General features: G+C 33.4%; 1 protein-coding gene across 1 annotated transcript; it reads right to left on the reverse strand.

The window, feature by feature from the left end:
* Nucleotides 1-875: 875 nt before the first annotated feature.
* On the reverse strand, nt 876-4035 carry LOC145055122 (DNA-binding bromodomain-containing protein). Its single transcript, XM_079003414.1, has 3 exons — nt 3581-4035; nt 2787-3456; nt 876-1941 (listed from the first exon to the last, which is right to left on the reverse strand). Exons 1-3 carry the CDS (start codon nt 4006-4008, stop codon nt 1063-1065), a joined length of 1977 nt encoding a protein of 658 aa, XP_078859540.1. The 5' UTR covers nt 4009-4035; the 3' UTR covers nt 876-1062.
* Nucleotides 4036-17908: the final 13873 nt, after the last annotated feature.

Genomic DNA, 17908 nt, shown 5'->3' on the forward strand with positions numbered 1-17908 from the left:
TTTTCAATTTTTTATTATTACCTCTCTGGAAAATCTTATGTGGTGAAGACAACCACTCGAACGTATCTTACCCGCATTTAAGATTTTCAACCTACTAAATTTACAAACACCATGATACAATGATTATAGGTTTGATACCAAATATTGATTTTAAAATGTTTCGTTTGCTTCAAAAAAGAAAATTGTTTATAATAAGAGAAGATTGCAAATTTAGTCAAAAATATTAATTACTTTGTGAAAAATAGCAAAAAAAAAAAACCAAAATTGCAATTTTTGCCACCAAAATCTCAGATGGATTAAACTCATCTGTGATTTTTGCAAGCCATCTACGAACGTATAAGTGGCTAAAACACAAACGTACTTTAGTATATATATATATATATATATATATATATATATATATATATATATATATATATATATATATATATATATATATATATATATATATATATCTTAATTGCACATCAAACATGTTTGTATCGCTTATTCTTTTAAGTCAACAAACATAATAATGAGATGTAATCATTCATTCTCTAATCCTGTTAATTCTATTTCTCTATAATCTCATTCATACCAAATAACCCTTATTAGGTTTAAACATATTTTAATGGCAGTCGACTATCTCATAGAATCGATATCAACCCTTGACAAAAAATATTTTACGTATAAACCCGTACTCTCCTGTTCCACTTATATCAAATACTTGTTAAAAAGGTTAAATAAATAAATAAATAAAAACCTATTAAAAAACCCAATAATGCTCTTTTCAAAGATGGTATAAATATAAATATTTGATGAGGACAAAGGTTGTGACTCAAAATGAGTAGTTTAAAGTTTAATCATTCGCCAAATAACCCAAAAAAGATACAAAATTAGAAGATAAATTGCTAATTTTCTTAAATATAAAACTACCAAAACAAGCATGTCAATTGGTAAACGTAAAAGTTAAAAACATTCGTCAAAATAAACCGAGGGTTAGACTAATAATAAGTTTCGAATCAATCATACCTGAAAATGTAAACCTACCATCATTCCAATTCACTTCACTACAGTCTACAGTCACCTCTTTGATCTTTTCTTCGTCTGTTTCGAACCCAACGTCTCCGCAGACTCACCGGATTCCCTATTCCGTTTCCCCAAAACCTGAGGTGGTGCCGCCGCTCTCTTTGGTGGCCGCCCCACACTCCTCTTCGCCGGACTTCCTTGTTCTTTACCTTTCTTCTTAGACACTTGATCTTTCTTCCCCTCACCACCACCACCGCCGCCGCCACCCTTGTTGCTACCACCGCCTCTCTTCTGCTCTTTGCTGTCGGAATCATAACCACCGCCGCCGCCAACCGAGTTGCTTTTCAACGAGTTAAGTGGCTCGTTGGAGTTTGACGACGTTCGTTTCATTCGATTCAAAAACTTTGCTGCGCTTTGTTTCTTCTCCTCTGCTTCCGTTAGCTTCTTCTTCTTTTCGTTTTTAGTGTCGGAAGCCTCGTTATTAGCTGATGATGGTTTCCCATGGTCTTGAGAACTTGAAGGATTCTTCCCCTTTTTCAGATCTGGTTGCTCTTTTCTCCGATCGCCTTTACCTGTTATCGAGCTTCTTTTTCTACAAACAACAATCGGACCGGTCAATTTTGGTTTCAGAAGCAACGAAGAATCCGGTGGAATTTTAGGTTTTGATGATGAATTTTGTTTGTCGGCTGATTTTGAATCGGATTTTTGTTTTTTCTTCGATGTCATCTCCTTCAGGATAAGCTTTTGTAGGTCGGTGGCTGCGGTGGATTCCGGCGAGTCCTTTGGGAAGAATATACGAGTGTTGTTCACCAGAAGAAGGAGATCTCGGAAAAATTTATCGTTTCCATCGGAATACCACCCTTCTTTTAGCCTTGTTTGTAGTATTTCGTAATCAATGTGTTGCCTAATTAAGTTCTTGTACCTTAGCTTTTCCTGTAATCATAAATTTAAATAATTTATTATTAATTCGTATGAAAAATAGGTTCATAAATAACGTGATCAATAGCTAAAAATAAACTCTGTTTTCCGTAATTAGAAAGTACCCAATTCTTTTGGACTTCAAAAAACAACAAAATTATTTTATTTATTTAAAAAAAAAACAAAAATTATATATACATCAAATGTGAATGTGAAAAATGTAAGATAGGCGAATATCGTAATGCGATACGCCTCCCTTTTTTTTTTTTTTTTTTTGCCGTTGCATTATGAAGTTACTTTTTTTAATAATGAGAACATCGCATGCACATGTTGTCGTAGCTAAACTTCTTTTTATCTTAATTGTTTGAAAAGATTTTAGAAAATCAATAAAGGGATCCAAAGTGGTCAATTCTATAATGATATATAATTTTAAACATTTTAATATATAGATATAGATATATCACATAATATTTACGTCTTAAACAAAAACTATAAAATAATCAATGATTTTTAATGCTCCGACACCATTCGCGTATACGAAAATTTGGTTGTGATGTGGGCTATCGCCAAACGGACCGTTGTCCTTATGTCCAGTGTCCTATACTATTGCGCTTTAAAAAATATAACTGAAAATGTTTTATGAATAAAAAACAAAAAAAGCATAAATAAATGTATAATAAAGAAATAAAGTATACTACACGAGAATACCAAATATTTATTTGAAAATAAAATCTAAAAATATTTGTTTGTGAGATTAAATTTGAAAACACGGGTTTACACCGATTTCGATTTTCAGTTTTATACGGCTACCAGGTAAATATTTAAATAAATAAAAAGGTAAAAAAAAATATAGGGATTACCTGTCTATCGAGGCGCCGATCGAAGAGAGCCGAGCCGAGTTTGTGAAGTTTGTGCAAGAAATCAACCAACGGCAGAGATCGAACAGGAATACTATCTGTGGATTGATCCTCGTTCTCACGTTCATCCCCTTTGATGGAGCCACGTCGCATCCTATCAACTCTCTCTTTCTTCGACTTACTCGCGGAGCTTTGTACATCTGAATTTTCCTTCGTTGTTCCCTCACTTTTCGACTCGGCTATTGACTCGGGCGCCTCGCTCGCTTCCCCATCCGGTTCGGTTTTCACCGGTTCTTCTTTACCTTCCGGTCTACCGTTACATGAATCCTCCTCACGAACGGGTGAAAGCGCCGCCGATTCAGGCTTCTCGTCTCCGGTCCCAACCGGACTCGCTTCGTTCTCGTTTTCATTTTCATTTTCATTTTCGTTTTCGTTTTCGGACTTTTCAACACCGGTTTCTAGGTTTCCGTTCGATCCGTTTACCGACTGGTTATCTCGGTCGGAATCCTCGTCGCCGGAAACCACCGGCTCCGGCGTTTCGTTTTTTGCTTCTTCCTCCGCCTTTTTTATTTCAATCTCTTCATTTCGTTGCCCTAAATCTGACTTTTTCTTCGGCTCTCCACCGGTTTTTTCACTCTCTTCTGTCAATTTCTTCACCTTCAATTGCAAAGACCTGGCACCAAAAAAGCACATCGGAAACCATCAAATCTCTCTCATATGTTCTTTTAACGATACTAAACGCACATAAACAGTAGATTTGTTTTAGATCTATATGTATTTTAAGATTTGGTTATTACGAGATGTATAGATCGTAGTTTTGGAGTTCTCGCTGCAGTTCTAGGACTCGGAGTTTTCTCAATTCGTCGAGCCAAGGAATAGCAGTGGTGGTGGTCGTGGTATCACTGCCGTCATCCATTTCAACGTCGTCTTCATCAGATTGGTTGAAACGTCGTTTGAGTTCTCCGTATTTCTCTTCACAATGATGAGGAGTGAGAAGGATCGGGGCGGAGCTCCGTTTTCGTAACTCGGAGGATATGGAGTCCCAGCTCTTGGTGCCGTAGCGGTTGACGGCGTAGGCTAGGAGGAGCTCCTCCCATGTCCCCCACGCCGTAGTCGCCGGCGGTGACCCTTTTGTATCCTCCGGTTCTCTCTCTTGGTCCGATTTGGCCATGGCAGAAGGGTTCCTCTCTGTTTTCTTCTCTATGTTTATTTCCTCTACAGCCATCGGCTCGGCTTAGATTATATAACAAGGCACCGGTTTTATGAATATCATAACCTGCTATATGTTAACCTGACTTATAATTACCATTATACCCTCGATCTCTTGTTCCCAATTTAAAAGGGCTAATAGGTATGTATATATATGATCAAATATTGAAATAACTCGAAAATTCAACAACTTTTATCTAACAAATAATAATTCATTTTAAAATTGTTTTCTTTTTATGGAGTATCAAATTTTAATATTTGGCATGTTATGTCAGAAAAACATACCTTAAAATCCAATAAGGCGTTTCTTTTTCCTTCTTGATGTTGAACCATGCGTATCATATGAGGTTTTTATTATGAATTAGGTTAGAGTTTATTAAATTGGCAACTATTTATTAAAAAACGTGATTATGTTATTATTAGGGATATAGTGTAAGGAATGAGTCGTTTGTTGTTATTTGTAAAGCAACACGGTAACCTAATTTATCATCTTTTCGATCTTCGGTATTTTAAAATATAACATTTTAATAAAACTTTAAAGAATAATACATATATAAAATACAGAACTACACATGCAAATCATGTGTGGGGAGGGTGTCTATGATGATGAAAATTGTATTATTTAATCCTTTTTTTGGTTAGTTTGGATGTATGAAATGATTTTTGTTATGTTTTAAAAATTATATGGGTTATGTGTTTGAATCTCATATTTGATTATTATAAAATATATTTAAAGAAATAAGTTTTTGGCTTTTCGAAATAAAAAACATATATCGTTCCTAATTAATGAAAAAAAGTGTCTTCCCAGTTATTTATTTCGAACATGTTCACCAACCATTGTATAAAAGAAAGAGTTGTATACTAAAACTAATTTCACCTGAGAATATGTTTTATGACATCTCAATTTTGAAAAAATAGCTACTTGAGGATTTTTCGATAAAAACCTAGAATATCCTGCCGACGTATACAAACAATTACGGGGGAGTAATGTGAATCTTATACAAAAATTATTATCTTCCATGTAAAAGAAATATGCTTGTGACATACCACTAACGAATACTTAGAATGAATTGATAGTCGTTTAATTGTGCAGTAAGTCATTTAGATCATCGTGGATTTTTACTAAAAATAGAATCTTGAACGTCAAAACTTGACAAGATTTTCATATTTCATCTTTCTTTCGGATATTTAGAACAAAAAAATTATTTGATTACTTACCTTGGATTGGATCAAACATTATAGTTCAAGATTTCAATATTTTTACCAGATTTCAATATTTTTACCGAAAGACATTTTATATGTAACTTAGTAAGGTCGGTTGCAAGCAGGGGCGGAGCCAAAAAAAAATTTTAGGGTGTTCCTTCTAAAATTTATATATATATATATATATATATATATATATATATATATATATATATATATATATATATATATATATATGGTATTTTGAAGACCCTATGTAAAAAGTGAAAATTGGCCCCTAAATATAATTTTTTTTATATACAAGAAAAATAAATTGAAAAGAACAACTAAAAACTAAATTAAATTAGCTAAAAATTGAATTGTGCAAATTTATAAAATTTAAGGTGTAAAATATGCAAAATTTAAAAACTAAATTACTAAAAAAATTTAACTTCTAAATTGAGGGGGCCAACATGTAACTTTAGAAATGAATTCCTGATGTCAATCGAAATACACATAATTTTTTAAATAACTTAAAAAAATGAAAATTGAGGGGGGGCTTGGGTCTACCCTAGTCCTAGGATGGCTCCGCTCTTGGTTGCAAGTGAGAGTCTATCGGAGATATGTTCATTTACACAAATTAACGACATGGCGCACGCCAAGGCGTGAGACGTGGCTTCGCCGTTATGAAAAGTTTCATAATGTTGATGTTAGGCGTGACACATGGCAAGGTCTGATATGGCGTGCCATATGCATTATGGCGTGTTATAACACATTTTTTTTGTTTAAGACATTTCTTTTAGCTTTTTGTTATGTTTTTTCTAATCGGGGATACAAGTATTATATTTTTTGTTAACTTTTTGTTATTAGTTATTGATATAACACTTCTAAAAAGTAGTTATATAAAATATAAATATATATTTATGTGGTAATATAATTATAAATTAGTATAAAATCGTCGCCTTACATCACGTCTTGCTGTCACGTCACGCCTCACGCCATTTAGAACCTTGCATTTAATGCATTACAGACTCAAAATACTTTCAACCACAAAATAATCTCGGACAGTCTTCATTTCGGATCAGCTTTCACTTAGTAATTCACTTGACCCCAAACACTTCTTCTATCTTGAACATGCTCAATCTCGGATTGCATAAGGATTACTCTTCATGTTCTATCAACAACAATGTTTTCTTTTCCATCATGTATGACCTCAAGCATTACATTTAAAATTAGATATACCTTGTTCTTAGTGTTTCTAACTCGTTTCCCAACCTTCTTATATACCCATATTGTTAGTTTAGTTGTTACTTCCGTAAAAAGTATCAAAATATTATTGTTAGTTTCACTTCATGCTAAATTGGATAAGTAACTATATATTGTATGTTCTTGTAAATTATATATGCTTTATTCATGCATTTTAACACCACTTTTGCATGGTCATTTGGAAGAACTCAAACAACATCATAACTGGTATGTTACATGCATCTTTCAATGATGTGTTGATATAATATGCACTATTTTATGTCATAAAATTATAACAAATATATGGGAAATATGACGTTGACCATTTTTTGTATCTACTTCTTTCAAGTAGTTTCATTCGACATGTATCTTTAAACGTAGTGCCTCAATATAGTACTCAAAATCTTCCACTCTATTACCTTTTGTAGCCTTCCAGAACAAAATTTTTGTCATCATACTAGACTATTATGTTTGAGAAAAGTCTATAACCACAAACACCATATAATGAATTTGGGAATATATTGGCAATGGACGTGATAATGGAGGTGCCCTATTATAAATGAATGTTAATGGTTACAAGTTGCCAATACAGTCATATAGTTTCTGTCTAAACCATGACCATGACTCTTTGCACTCACTTTAGACTATTGGATATGCAGGATATGAAACGCACATAATTTGGTTGTTTCCATGAATTGCAACCGCAAACCAGAAGGTAACATTGAATTCACCGTTAAAGGTGGTCCCCATCTATTACGAGGACACACCAGCAAATATTGAGAAGTTATCGTAGATAAAACATAATCATAATAAGTTAACAAACAAAAGATAACTATATAAACATTGAAATTAAGTAAAATAAAACAAATTAAGGATAACTATTACCATGCAACCAATAGGGAGAAACAAGAACTCAAAGCGGTCATCATTTGTTTTAATGTATGTGACTAAACCAGGATTATGCTTCTCCATGTTGTAACAACATATGAGGAGTTTAGGAAATTAATCTACTTGTGATCCATTCATGAGATTAAACGCGCATTGGTTTTCATGTCATGTTTGTTTGTAGGAAACGTGGATGTTGTATCTCAAAGTTAAATCTTGTTGGATATCACCTCCATAGTAGAATATACCATAATTTGTACCCCACGTATGCAACTAAATATTCCAACACTTTTTATGCTTGCTTGGCGATGGTTTGTTTTCAGTTGTGCTGAAGAAAATGTGTGATGGTCCATAAGTTTACGGATCTCGAATATGTTATATTCGTTCAGTTTTACACCCGAAACATACATTGACAATATTCGCCAACGGATACTCCCTCAAACCTCTTTTTGTGGACGTGACAATTTTAAACTAAAATGTCTCCTATATAACAATCATAGTGTCGATAAAAACTAAAAAGAGCTTCTTTGTCTCTATAAATTTGTAGTACTTTTATCGAATCTGACAGATTTTGGTTGTGTGACGGACTAACTAAATATATCGGTTTAGGACAAACCTGTAACGCCCCGATTCTCAGGTATTGCTTAAATAAGATTTATTGGGTTAAGCTCTACTCGACAAGTTGGTTGACCTACTCATCGAGTAGCAGCGGGATGGGATCGCGTGTTAAGTGACCTACTCGACCAGTCCATATTGGGACTCAGCGAGTAGGAGCTGGCAGAGGAAACCCTAAATCTCAGAGCTTGTACCCCTATTTAAAGGGACCTCTGCCTCCCTTGGGCCTCTTTACAGATCTAGAGAGTCCTGAGAGTCCTTATACGTGTGTGGGTGCCTTTATGTGGTGTTTGAAGCTTAGAAAGAGAATCTTGTAGGAAGAAAGCTAGGAGTGCAAAGGAATTGAAGCAAGGAAGGCGTGGGAAGCAGGATTTACCTCAGCTAGTATTCTTTGGAGGTATCAAAGTGCCATCCTTACTTCCCTTTTCCCTTTTGTTGAGTTTCTAGGGCTTTTATGGATTTTCAAGTTGGTATGATGAGCTATGGACTAGATCCGAAGTCGTAACTTCATATATGGACCCTCCTTGGATTCTAGAAGCATAAAGTTACAATTTTGGTCGTGATTGAGGTCCCTCTTGGGCATGAAGCCCCATTAAGAGTTTAGATTTGACATTTAGAGCCTTTAAAGCCATGCATGCACATAAAGTTTGCAACTTTACATAATAAGCATGCCCTAGAAGCTTGGATCTGTGATTTGGAGCCGCTGCATGGCTCAAAACAAGTCTGTATGGAAAGAGGACTGAATGGACTCAGCAAGTCGCAAGGTTGACTCGGAGAGTCACATGAAGATGGCCATGAACTCGACGAGTTGGATGAATAACCCGGCGAGTCCGATGAAGATTACCATAAGACTCGATGAGTTAAAGAACAACTCGGCGAGTCGGATGAGTTTTCTCTAGAATATGTATGCATGTGTATCCGTCGAGTTGCAAGGAAGGAACTCGACGGGTGGCCTTAAAGTTTGAATGAGAATCGAAGGAACTCGACGAGTCACCCCGATGACTTGGCGAGTTGGATTGTGCTTCAAGGAACTCGGTGAGTAGCCAATGGTACTCGGCGAGTTGGAGTCAACATGGACTGTTGACCTTGACTGAGGATTTTGACTTTGACCAGGGTTGACTGGTGGGTTATGGAGTACCTTATAAGGCTAAGGACTTATGAGTATATTGTACTATGATCATAGGTGGTGGAGCCTGTGTCGGGTGATCTGAGAGTTGGAGTGTATCTTCCGAGTCAACATTTGCAAGGTAAGTTATGCTCACTATATCGATATGGTCTACGGAACCAAGGTCGGCCCTTTAGTTGTTGATGTTATGATATGCTACATGTGGTTATGATCTGTTAGATCGGAATCAGGGTAGACAGTATGTTATGCTCTTATGATCCACATGGATTAAAATGTTAGTGACCTGCTAGGTCGGTACTCTAGTTACGAGAGAATTCTATGATTGATGATCAGTGTGATAGATATGTTTGATGTTTGTATACGCCAGTATATGATAGTTATGCGCACATGGTTATTTGCTTGTTGGTTGGGTTGAGGCGGTCCTACTTTGTGCTGAAGGCCAACATACCCTATGAGCGGTCCGGGGAGACTGCAGGCCCATGAGGCAGACCAGTCATGCCGAAGGCTCGGGATAGATTCAGATAGACTGTAGGCCCAGTAGGGCGATCCAGTCAGGTCGATGGCTAGTATGCATGTTGATTGATTGAAAGATTGTTTCTGATGTGGCTTTGTTAGTGTGGTATTGGTATTTTGGGGGTAGCTCATTAAGCACTCGGGCTTACATTTTCAGTTTATTGTTTCAGGTACTTCAGGAGATCATGGCAAGGCGAAGGCGTGACCGTACCGCTCCTCATCCTTACGTTATGATTTTGGGACACTCTGATGGATATTGATTTGAAAACATTTTGTAAATGATACTATTTAATTTTTATTATGATCGAAAAAGTTAAAATTTGGTATAAAATTTATGGATGTTACAAAACTGATATATATGGTGTACCAAATAATGTTATTTATGTAATTGTTTGCTACAATTGATCATTCAATTTTAGCTTCTACATCACATGCTTCTGTGAATGTTATCCTTACAACAATTTCATCTTTTGACTTTTTAATTTCTATTTATTAATTATTACCACCTTCATTATAACATGTACCATCGTTATCATCTTGGTTACAAGTGACATTATAAACATCACCTCTGGTAATTTACTAGATCGACATAATGAAGTAATGGTTCTACCAGCATTTAATATGGAAATACTGACGTTTCATATGATATATAATATATTCGGGATTGGCATAATGAATTTGTCTTAACATAAATTGGTTTTCATAAACAACTTGTGGATTGAATTATTGTTGTATTAATGTTCCATATGCAACATATCCACAAACATTTTGAAGATTATTTGGAGAGATATCTTCGAGTGGATTTGTTATCGGCAAAGCTTTTCCCTCTAATGCTACTAGACTCTATTTTTTGACAAATTGATTCCCACCAACAATATATTGATTTACGACATTGTATTGCATCATCTCCTCCACTTAATCGTTATCCATCATATACAAATATACACGAGTTGAAACTTGTTGAATAATCTTTTTTAAACACTCCGTATCACTCTCATTAGGTATTTATATAACATAACATACTTCAATGTAAAGTGTTGAAATACAAACTTATATTAGGTGTCTTTTCCAAACATGTATTCTATTTGAGCATATTGTATAAATCTAGGAACTAATTAATGAAATTTCAACATAGTTTTTAACAGAAAACGTATCGTATATGAATTCCCCATTTTATGATCGACATAAACCACCCATATAAACAATAATAAAATAATCATATGAAATGTTGAAACACATGTTTTGTTAAGTCAAACAAAAAAGGTATAAAGCCTGGCTAAAAAAATCAAATAATTGGATATAGATTGTGTTTTTCTTTTTATCAAAATACTTTCATATAACATAACTTGCTCTACATTGTATGGTTTTTTGCAGTATGGATTATGAATTTCACAACACAGTCTCTGTTTTCTTTTTTTTTTTTTGCAATCACTTGACATGAGTATATGATTTTTCAAAAAAAACTACAATTTTTTTTTAGATTTTCGTGGATAATATCAATTTTCGTAGCCCAAAAAATCCAATACAATATCGATTTTGGAAAAAAAAAAAAAATTGTAGGCCAATGATTTGCGTACACGATGACATGCGTAAATGACGATTATTTTGGGTATTTTTTTTGTTTTTTTTTTGCCACTTTTTAGATAAACTATGAGGAGATTAAATATTATTGTCACTTTCTCTAAAAAAATTATTGTAAAATAATAATTTGAATTATATTCATTAATTTTACAACTAATAAAAATAATATGGAAGGAATATCTTTTGAGTTCGAATATGGATCCACTCTAGCAATATGGATACAACTTGTGGATCGTCTTGAACATGTTTTGCACATATGGATCAATATTGGCCCATCAAGATTTTTCACGCTATGGATCTATTCTACATCTACTTATGATTCATTTTATGACACTGTATTAAAATAAGAATCGATCATATATACATTCTAAAATATGGATCCACACTGAAGCAACGAGCCGGAAGGAGGAGATAGATGCGGTGGCGGGTGGCCGGTGGATGTCTCTTGTGCGACGCCTCAGGGGGTTCTAAACACACCCGATAAAAGTCAAAACAACTCACAAAACCATTTACCGATAAATTCAATTAAAGTAATATTAAAAATGTAATAATTATACCGTTTCCTTTTCAAAACTATTTTCACGTTTTTTTAAGTAAATTACAGAAGTGGTCCTTGTGTTTTGAGTGATCTGATTTATAGTTTTTGTTCCTAAATTTAATAATAAATATGTTATATCCCTATAGTTTCTAAATATTACGGTTTTAGCCTTTGCTTCATATAAAAGAATAACTTATTATTTCTTTTTCTTTTTCTTTTTTCTTTTAACAATTTATTATTATTATTATTATTATTATTATTATTATTATTATATTATAACATATTTTTTTATATTTTTAATAGAATTTGCATAGATTTTTTATAAAATTATTTTTATTTTTTTTAAATTAATTATATAAATTACATATATCATATTGTTATTTATTCATATTTGTTTGTGTAGTTTAAAAATCTTTTAATATTTTTGACGTCTTAATCAAATATACGATTTAATATTTTTTTTACGTCTTGTTCGGTCACAATATACAATGTTTTTTTATTTTTTTTATCTTTTTCTCGAATAAACGAATTAAAATAGAACTCCAGATAACTATTAAACATCAAATATAATTATTTAATGTTATTTTATGTGTTTTCCGTTTACATCATTTGTTTATATTCTTTACTTTTTTATTCAGCTTTAAGAGATTTTATTGTTACTTTTTAAACGAATAATCTTAAATATAAGAAAAAACAACTATTATACCTTCATAACAACTACTATTAATATCGTCTATTAAAATAAAGAAAAAATAAAATTTTTATATAATAATAATAATAATAATAATAATAATAATAAATAAATAAAAGAAAATAAAAAAAAGAATGATAAGTTAGTTTTTTATCATATTAATATTTTGTTTTAAAAAAAATTAATATTTCTGTTCTAAAAAGAAAAAAAAATTAATATTTCCATTCTAAAAAAGACTTAAAACTATTTAATAAGTTATTTTTTATATACTTATTTAAAACTAATTACAAAAAATACCATATTTCATTTCTTCAAAAGATAAAAAATTAAATAAGATATAATATATATATATATATATATATATATATATATATATATATATATATATATATATATATATATATAAAAGAAAAAAGAAAACGTGATAAAAGATTCTGTATACAAATAATATATAAAATAAAGTTTACTATTATAAAATTGTTTAAATGTCATTTCAATTTGGGTTTCAAATAGAATGGTTGTATTGACTTTTTAGAACAGTCATATTGACTCAATATTTAGGTGCCAATAACAACACCCGTATTTGACAAGTCGACGATTATATACGTAGACGATAACAACACCCGTATGACCATTATAAACGAAGACGATAACAATATATCTATGATGTGAGATGTTTTGCGGGCCATGCCAAAGCGGAAAACATGTCGACAAACCTTGTTTGTCTAAAAAATAGACGATTACACCATACTTATTAGCAATGAGGAATCCAGTATCCGACATAATCAACCAATATTCATTTTATGCATAACCTTGTTTGTCTAAAAAATAGACGATCGTAGTGATATTCATATAGACAACACTAAAATAAAGATAAGATATTTATTTTAAATGTAGGGTAAGTTAAAGGACCATAAATATAAATATAGTTATATTATTTTGTATTTTCTTTTGGTTTGATTATATATATATATATATATATATATATATATATATATATATATATATATATAGTTATATTTTATTTTATTATAAATATATAAAAACCTTTTAATAAGTTATTTTGTATACTTTTTTGCATAGTATAGTTAGGTAGTATTGGAAAATACTTTTGAAAAATAAAACTTAAAGAAAAAAGAAAAAGAAAACTTTTATATATATATATATATATATATATATATATATATATATATATATATATATATATATATTAAACTAAAGTAATAATGACTGAAAATAAGTTTTTAAAATACAAAAGGATATAAATTGAAACTACATTTTAAATAGAAGGAGCAAAGCTCTAAAATTGTTTAATGTTTGATTAAATGAACGTTTTAAATAAGTGTCCTTTCAATTTGGGTTTGTAACCGAAGGAATGGTTTTGACTTTTATAATCGGTGGTTTTGACTCGAATTCTAGGTGCGAATAGCAACACCCGAGGCCTCACTTTGTAGGAAATTTCTGGCTAGGGCGTTGTTCATGCAATTGCACCCTGTGTTGGAGGTATATCATTATAAATATATACGATTACTAAATTCTCAATGTGAGGGATTGAATTTATTAATGCCTCGTACAATATGAATTATAAACTCTATACATGTACGCCACTGATTCTATTAATATCTAACTCTTTTTCACAATTTTTGCTTTTAATATGAATAAACTCTATAAAAAAAAAGTTCCTTATCTTGAAAAGAAGTTGAGTCTTTTTGTTTGATGACGTGGCATCAAAAAATTATTAGTGAAAAAACTTTATATTATGGATGCTCAAATCTTGTGTTTTTGTGTTTTAAGTATATACAAGCAGCTAAGTAGTTTGGTTACTTATTGTATTGTTCTTCTATCATGTACGTGCCCAAAGAATGAGAACTACAAGGAACGAATAAGTGGACAAAGGTGTAATAGGTGTTGTTAGCTTAGGAGTAGATTAGATTTGCCGGTTAAAAAAAAAAAAACAAACAAACAAGGAACGAATAAGTGATATATTGAATATGTTAGTAGTCAAAATAACCGGACAAGTGAGTATTGTTAAATAAATATATAGAATCTATAATATATAATAAAAAAGACTCTTATCGCTATAATAAGTTTTTTATTTTTAAATAAATATATAGAATCTATAATATATAATAAAAAAGGGCCCTGAAAAAAGTTAGGTCTTATATAGCTGTCCACTTTGTCTCCCTCAACGCCCCCATTAGCATCAATTGCAAGTGTTCATAACCATTTAAGCACGATATAGAGAGAAAATATAGGATTCGTTATAAGAAGATATGAGATTTCAGATATCTTAAATTTCTGAACATTTACGAAAAATTATTGATAACGTATCCCACCAGAAATACGTCAAACATAACGGAACCGTCATTCTGGTAGACAATTTGGGCAAAGGGCGGCGTATGTCTTACGCCGCATCATCGCCCTCGCCCTCGCTCTTGCCCTCGCGATCCCATATTCATTCCTTGGCATCTAAGCACCAAGGTCAGTGTCAGGACAAAATAGTACCAATTGCCTCCCATAGCGATAAGTGTAGCGCTCAGGGCGCCGCTCCTGGAAAACCTGCACCAATAGCAAACAACCACTCATAGAGCAAGATCTACCAATCGAAGGCCACCCGTCCCTGCCAAACCTAAAAAGGTAGAAGATACTGTCGGGGACCTGTCCCCCTAACCACATGTATAAAAAGGTCCATTCTCCTCCAAGAGAAAGGATCGAAAAAATACGACCCTTTCACTCTCACCCAACATCTCTTCACTTTCTCTTTAAGAAACCAATTAACTTGATCGTCAGAGCCTCGTTTCGGGACTGCCTCCTGGACAACGACTGACGATCTTGTTTTCTTTGTTGTGATTCTCAGGCCTTTCGTTCCATTCTTCAAAGAGACGGAGTTAAGCCGGAGACATATCACAACAGTTGGCGTCATCCAGACGTGCATCCAGTACGCACAACCCACTTCGCAACACCAGGCGTCGGAAATGACGGATAAAGGACCAATGCGGCAGGAAGGTGACGATAATAACCCGGTTAGACCAATACAATCCATCGACGGAAGCGGTCCGTCGACACTGGAAGAGCAACCTCTCACACAGAAACTAACGACGACGCCAGTCGGCCCCACGATAGAGTTCATTGCAAGTCTATGGTGACCGTCGCCCGTCGCAACAGAACATCTGGCCTCGACTACCACCACAACGCCTCAAAGAGCGTTGCCCACCCTATCACAACAAACAACAAATCGACCATAGTTATCGGCGCGACAGGCGGGGACCAGTGCTTGGTCCCTCAATTCCATTCTATCAGTCGCACCACCTGCAGACCACCAGTCTTCCCCGATGGTCGCCATGTCGCATATCCTGCTATTTGCACAATAACCACCGTTCAAACCATATTCATACCACTACCAAGGCGTGTACCCTCAAACCCACAACATTCAAAGCATGCCGACACAGGGGATAAATGCACACACTACGAGGCTAACGGAGTATCACGGGTACCATTACGAGTATGGCCAAGGGTACAATAGCCCATACCACGTGCAGCATTTGATGGCCAACGGAGCACCCAACTACCCACATATGAATAGTCTCGTAACAAGTATTAGCTTGGCGTTCTGTCAAGAGCTATTACAAATGAAATACCACATTCCGCCATGATACCAAACATCCCAAAGTATGATCGCACAAAAGATCCTGACGAACACATAGACACCTACGAGTGGACAATGACATCCTTTCGGCTAGACAAGAGATTCACCTACACCTACTTCTCAGTCATGTTATCGGGAAATGCTAGCAAATGGTTCAAGGCACTACGTCCGGGAAGTATATCCAACTTCGAACATTTAAGGTACCTTTTCCTCCACAACTTCATGCAATTGAGGAAAGTCAAAGGAGATGTGATGCGGTCAAAATATTACTGCACCTAATTTTCCAACTATCTAACTAGCTATTCGACTAAAGGCAATGGATCTTTTCACAAATAGTATAGCACAAACAGTCAGGTATCGAACACAGGGAACAGACTTAATTATTAAACCTAATTACTACTAAATTAACCTAAATTTCTAAGCAAAAGTTTAATTGGTTTTTTATCTGATTTTGCAAGTTTAGAAAAACTTAATCACTCGATAACTATTCAATCAAATATTTAAAACACTTCCGTTTAGTTCAAATCCACTTCTCCTTAATGGTTAGCTAACAATTATGGATTATTAAAGTTCGTTACCAAATTTTATATTATTAGTAATTTAAGTCCAAATTTACTAATATTTAACTAATTTATGTAAAACTATGCATGGTCACACACAATAAAACACATAATCAGATATGGATTATGAATAGGGTTATGTAAGATCTATTTATTAAACATAATAATGGTCATAATTCATGTTCTCCAACACAGCTAAATTCAATTACTTTAATTACCTATCTAAAATTGGTTCAATCCTAGCTCTAGTAATTCAATGTTCACTATATTACTAGGTGTCAAGTTCATGTAATTTAATGGTCACCAAGCTACACAGAACATGAATTCAGGCAAATAAAGCATCAAATATTAGCATGCTAGGTATTAACAATCAAACACAAGCACATAACCAACTACTAAAAATCCATAATTCAATCAAACTAATCCATTAGTTGAAGCTTCATCTAGCTAAACAAAAGCAGCGAGATTCAGCTACTCATAGCTGATAAACTAAACACGAATCCAACAAATAAAAACATGATTAAATGTACCAAACGAAAGTGATGATTGAAATCTCCAATCTCTAGCTTTAATCAATTCGCATTCAACTCTTGGAATTGGTTCCTCTGATTAGATCTCTTTCTAAACCCTCCAAGTCTCCAAAAGCTCTCTAAATTCGTAAGTGCCAATGATATATATATATATATATATATATATATATATATATATATATATATATATATATATTCGGAATTATTGCACTCCACGTCGTGAATTAGGACTTCACGTCATGAATTAAGGTGAATCCTTATCGGGCAAGGACACTGACTTCCCGAGTACTTATCTTCTAGAAGCACCCACTCCACGTCGTGTAAGAGAAGCCCACGTCATGAGTTGGACTTTTCGCTGGGATTTTCTTCTTTTAATTCTTCAAACCTCCAAAATTTCGCTTCTTGTCTCTTTTGGTCCTTATTCTTCAAGATTGCTCCTTGTAGCCGCAAAATACAATTTAATCTTATAAGTATCATTTATATTTGCAAATAACCAAAATATTAATCAAATTGTATTTAAATATTGCCTAAAATGTGTATAAATATGGCAATATCAATTACCAACACTTATCTTCTGTTTGCCCTCAAGCAAAACTAATTAATTTTAAGTCAAACTCTCATCACTAACATCACATAAAACAATCCATTTTGAACTCAACAATTATACCAAGACCTCAATGCGCATAGTTTTTTCTAAAATCCGAACAACCTCCCAGACCTAAATACTCACAATCCTTATGAACATTCACCCCTTAGTTTATACGACACTCATTTCTGCAACCCTTCGAATCGATCCTCATAAAT

The sequence above is a fragment of the Lactuca serriola genome, chromosome 5 (genome assembly GCF_051521515.1).
Source record: "Lactuca serriola cultivar US96UC23 chromosome 5, Lser_US96UC23_V15, whole genome shotgun sequence".
Taxonomy (NCBI): Eukaryota; Viridiplantae; Streptophyta; class Magnoliopsida; order Asterales; family Asteraceae; genus Lactuca; species Lactuca serriola.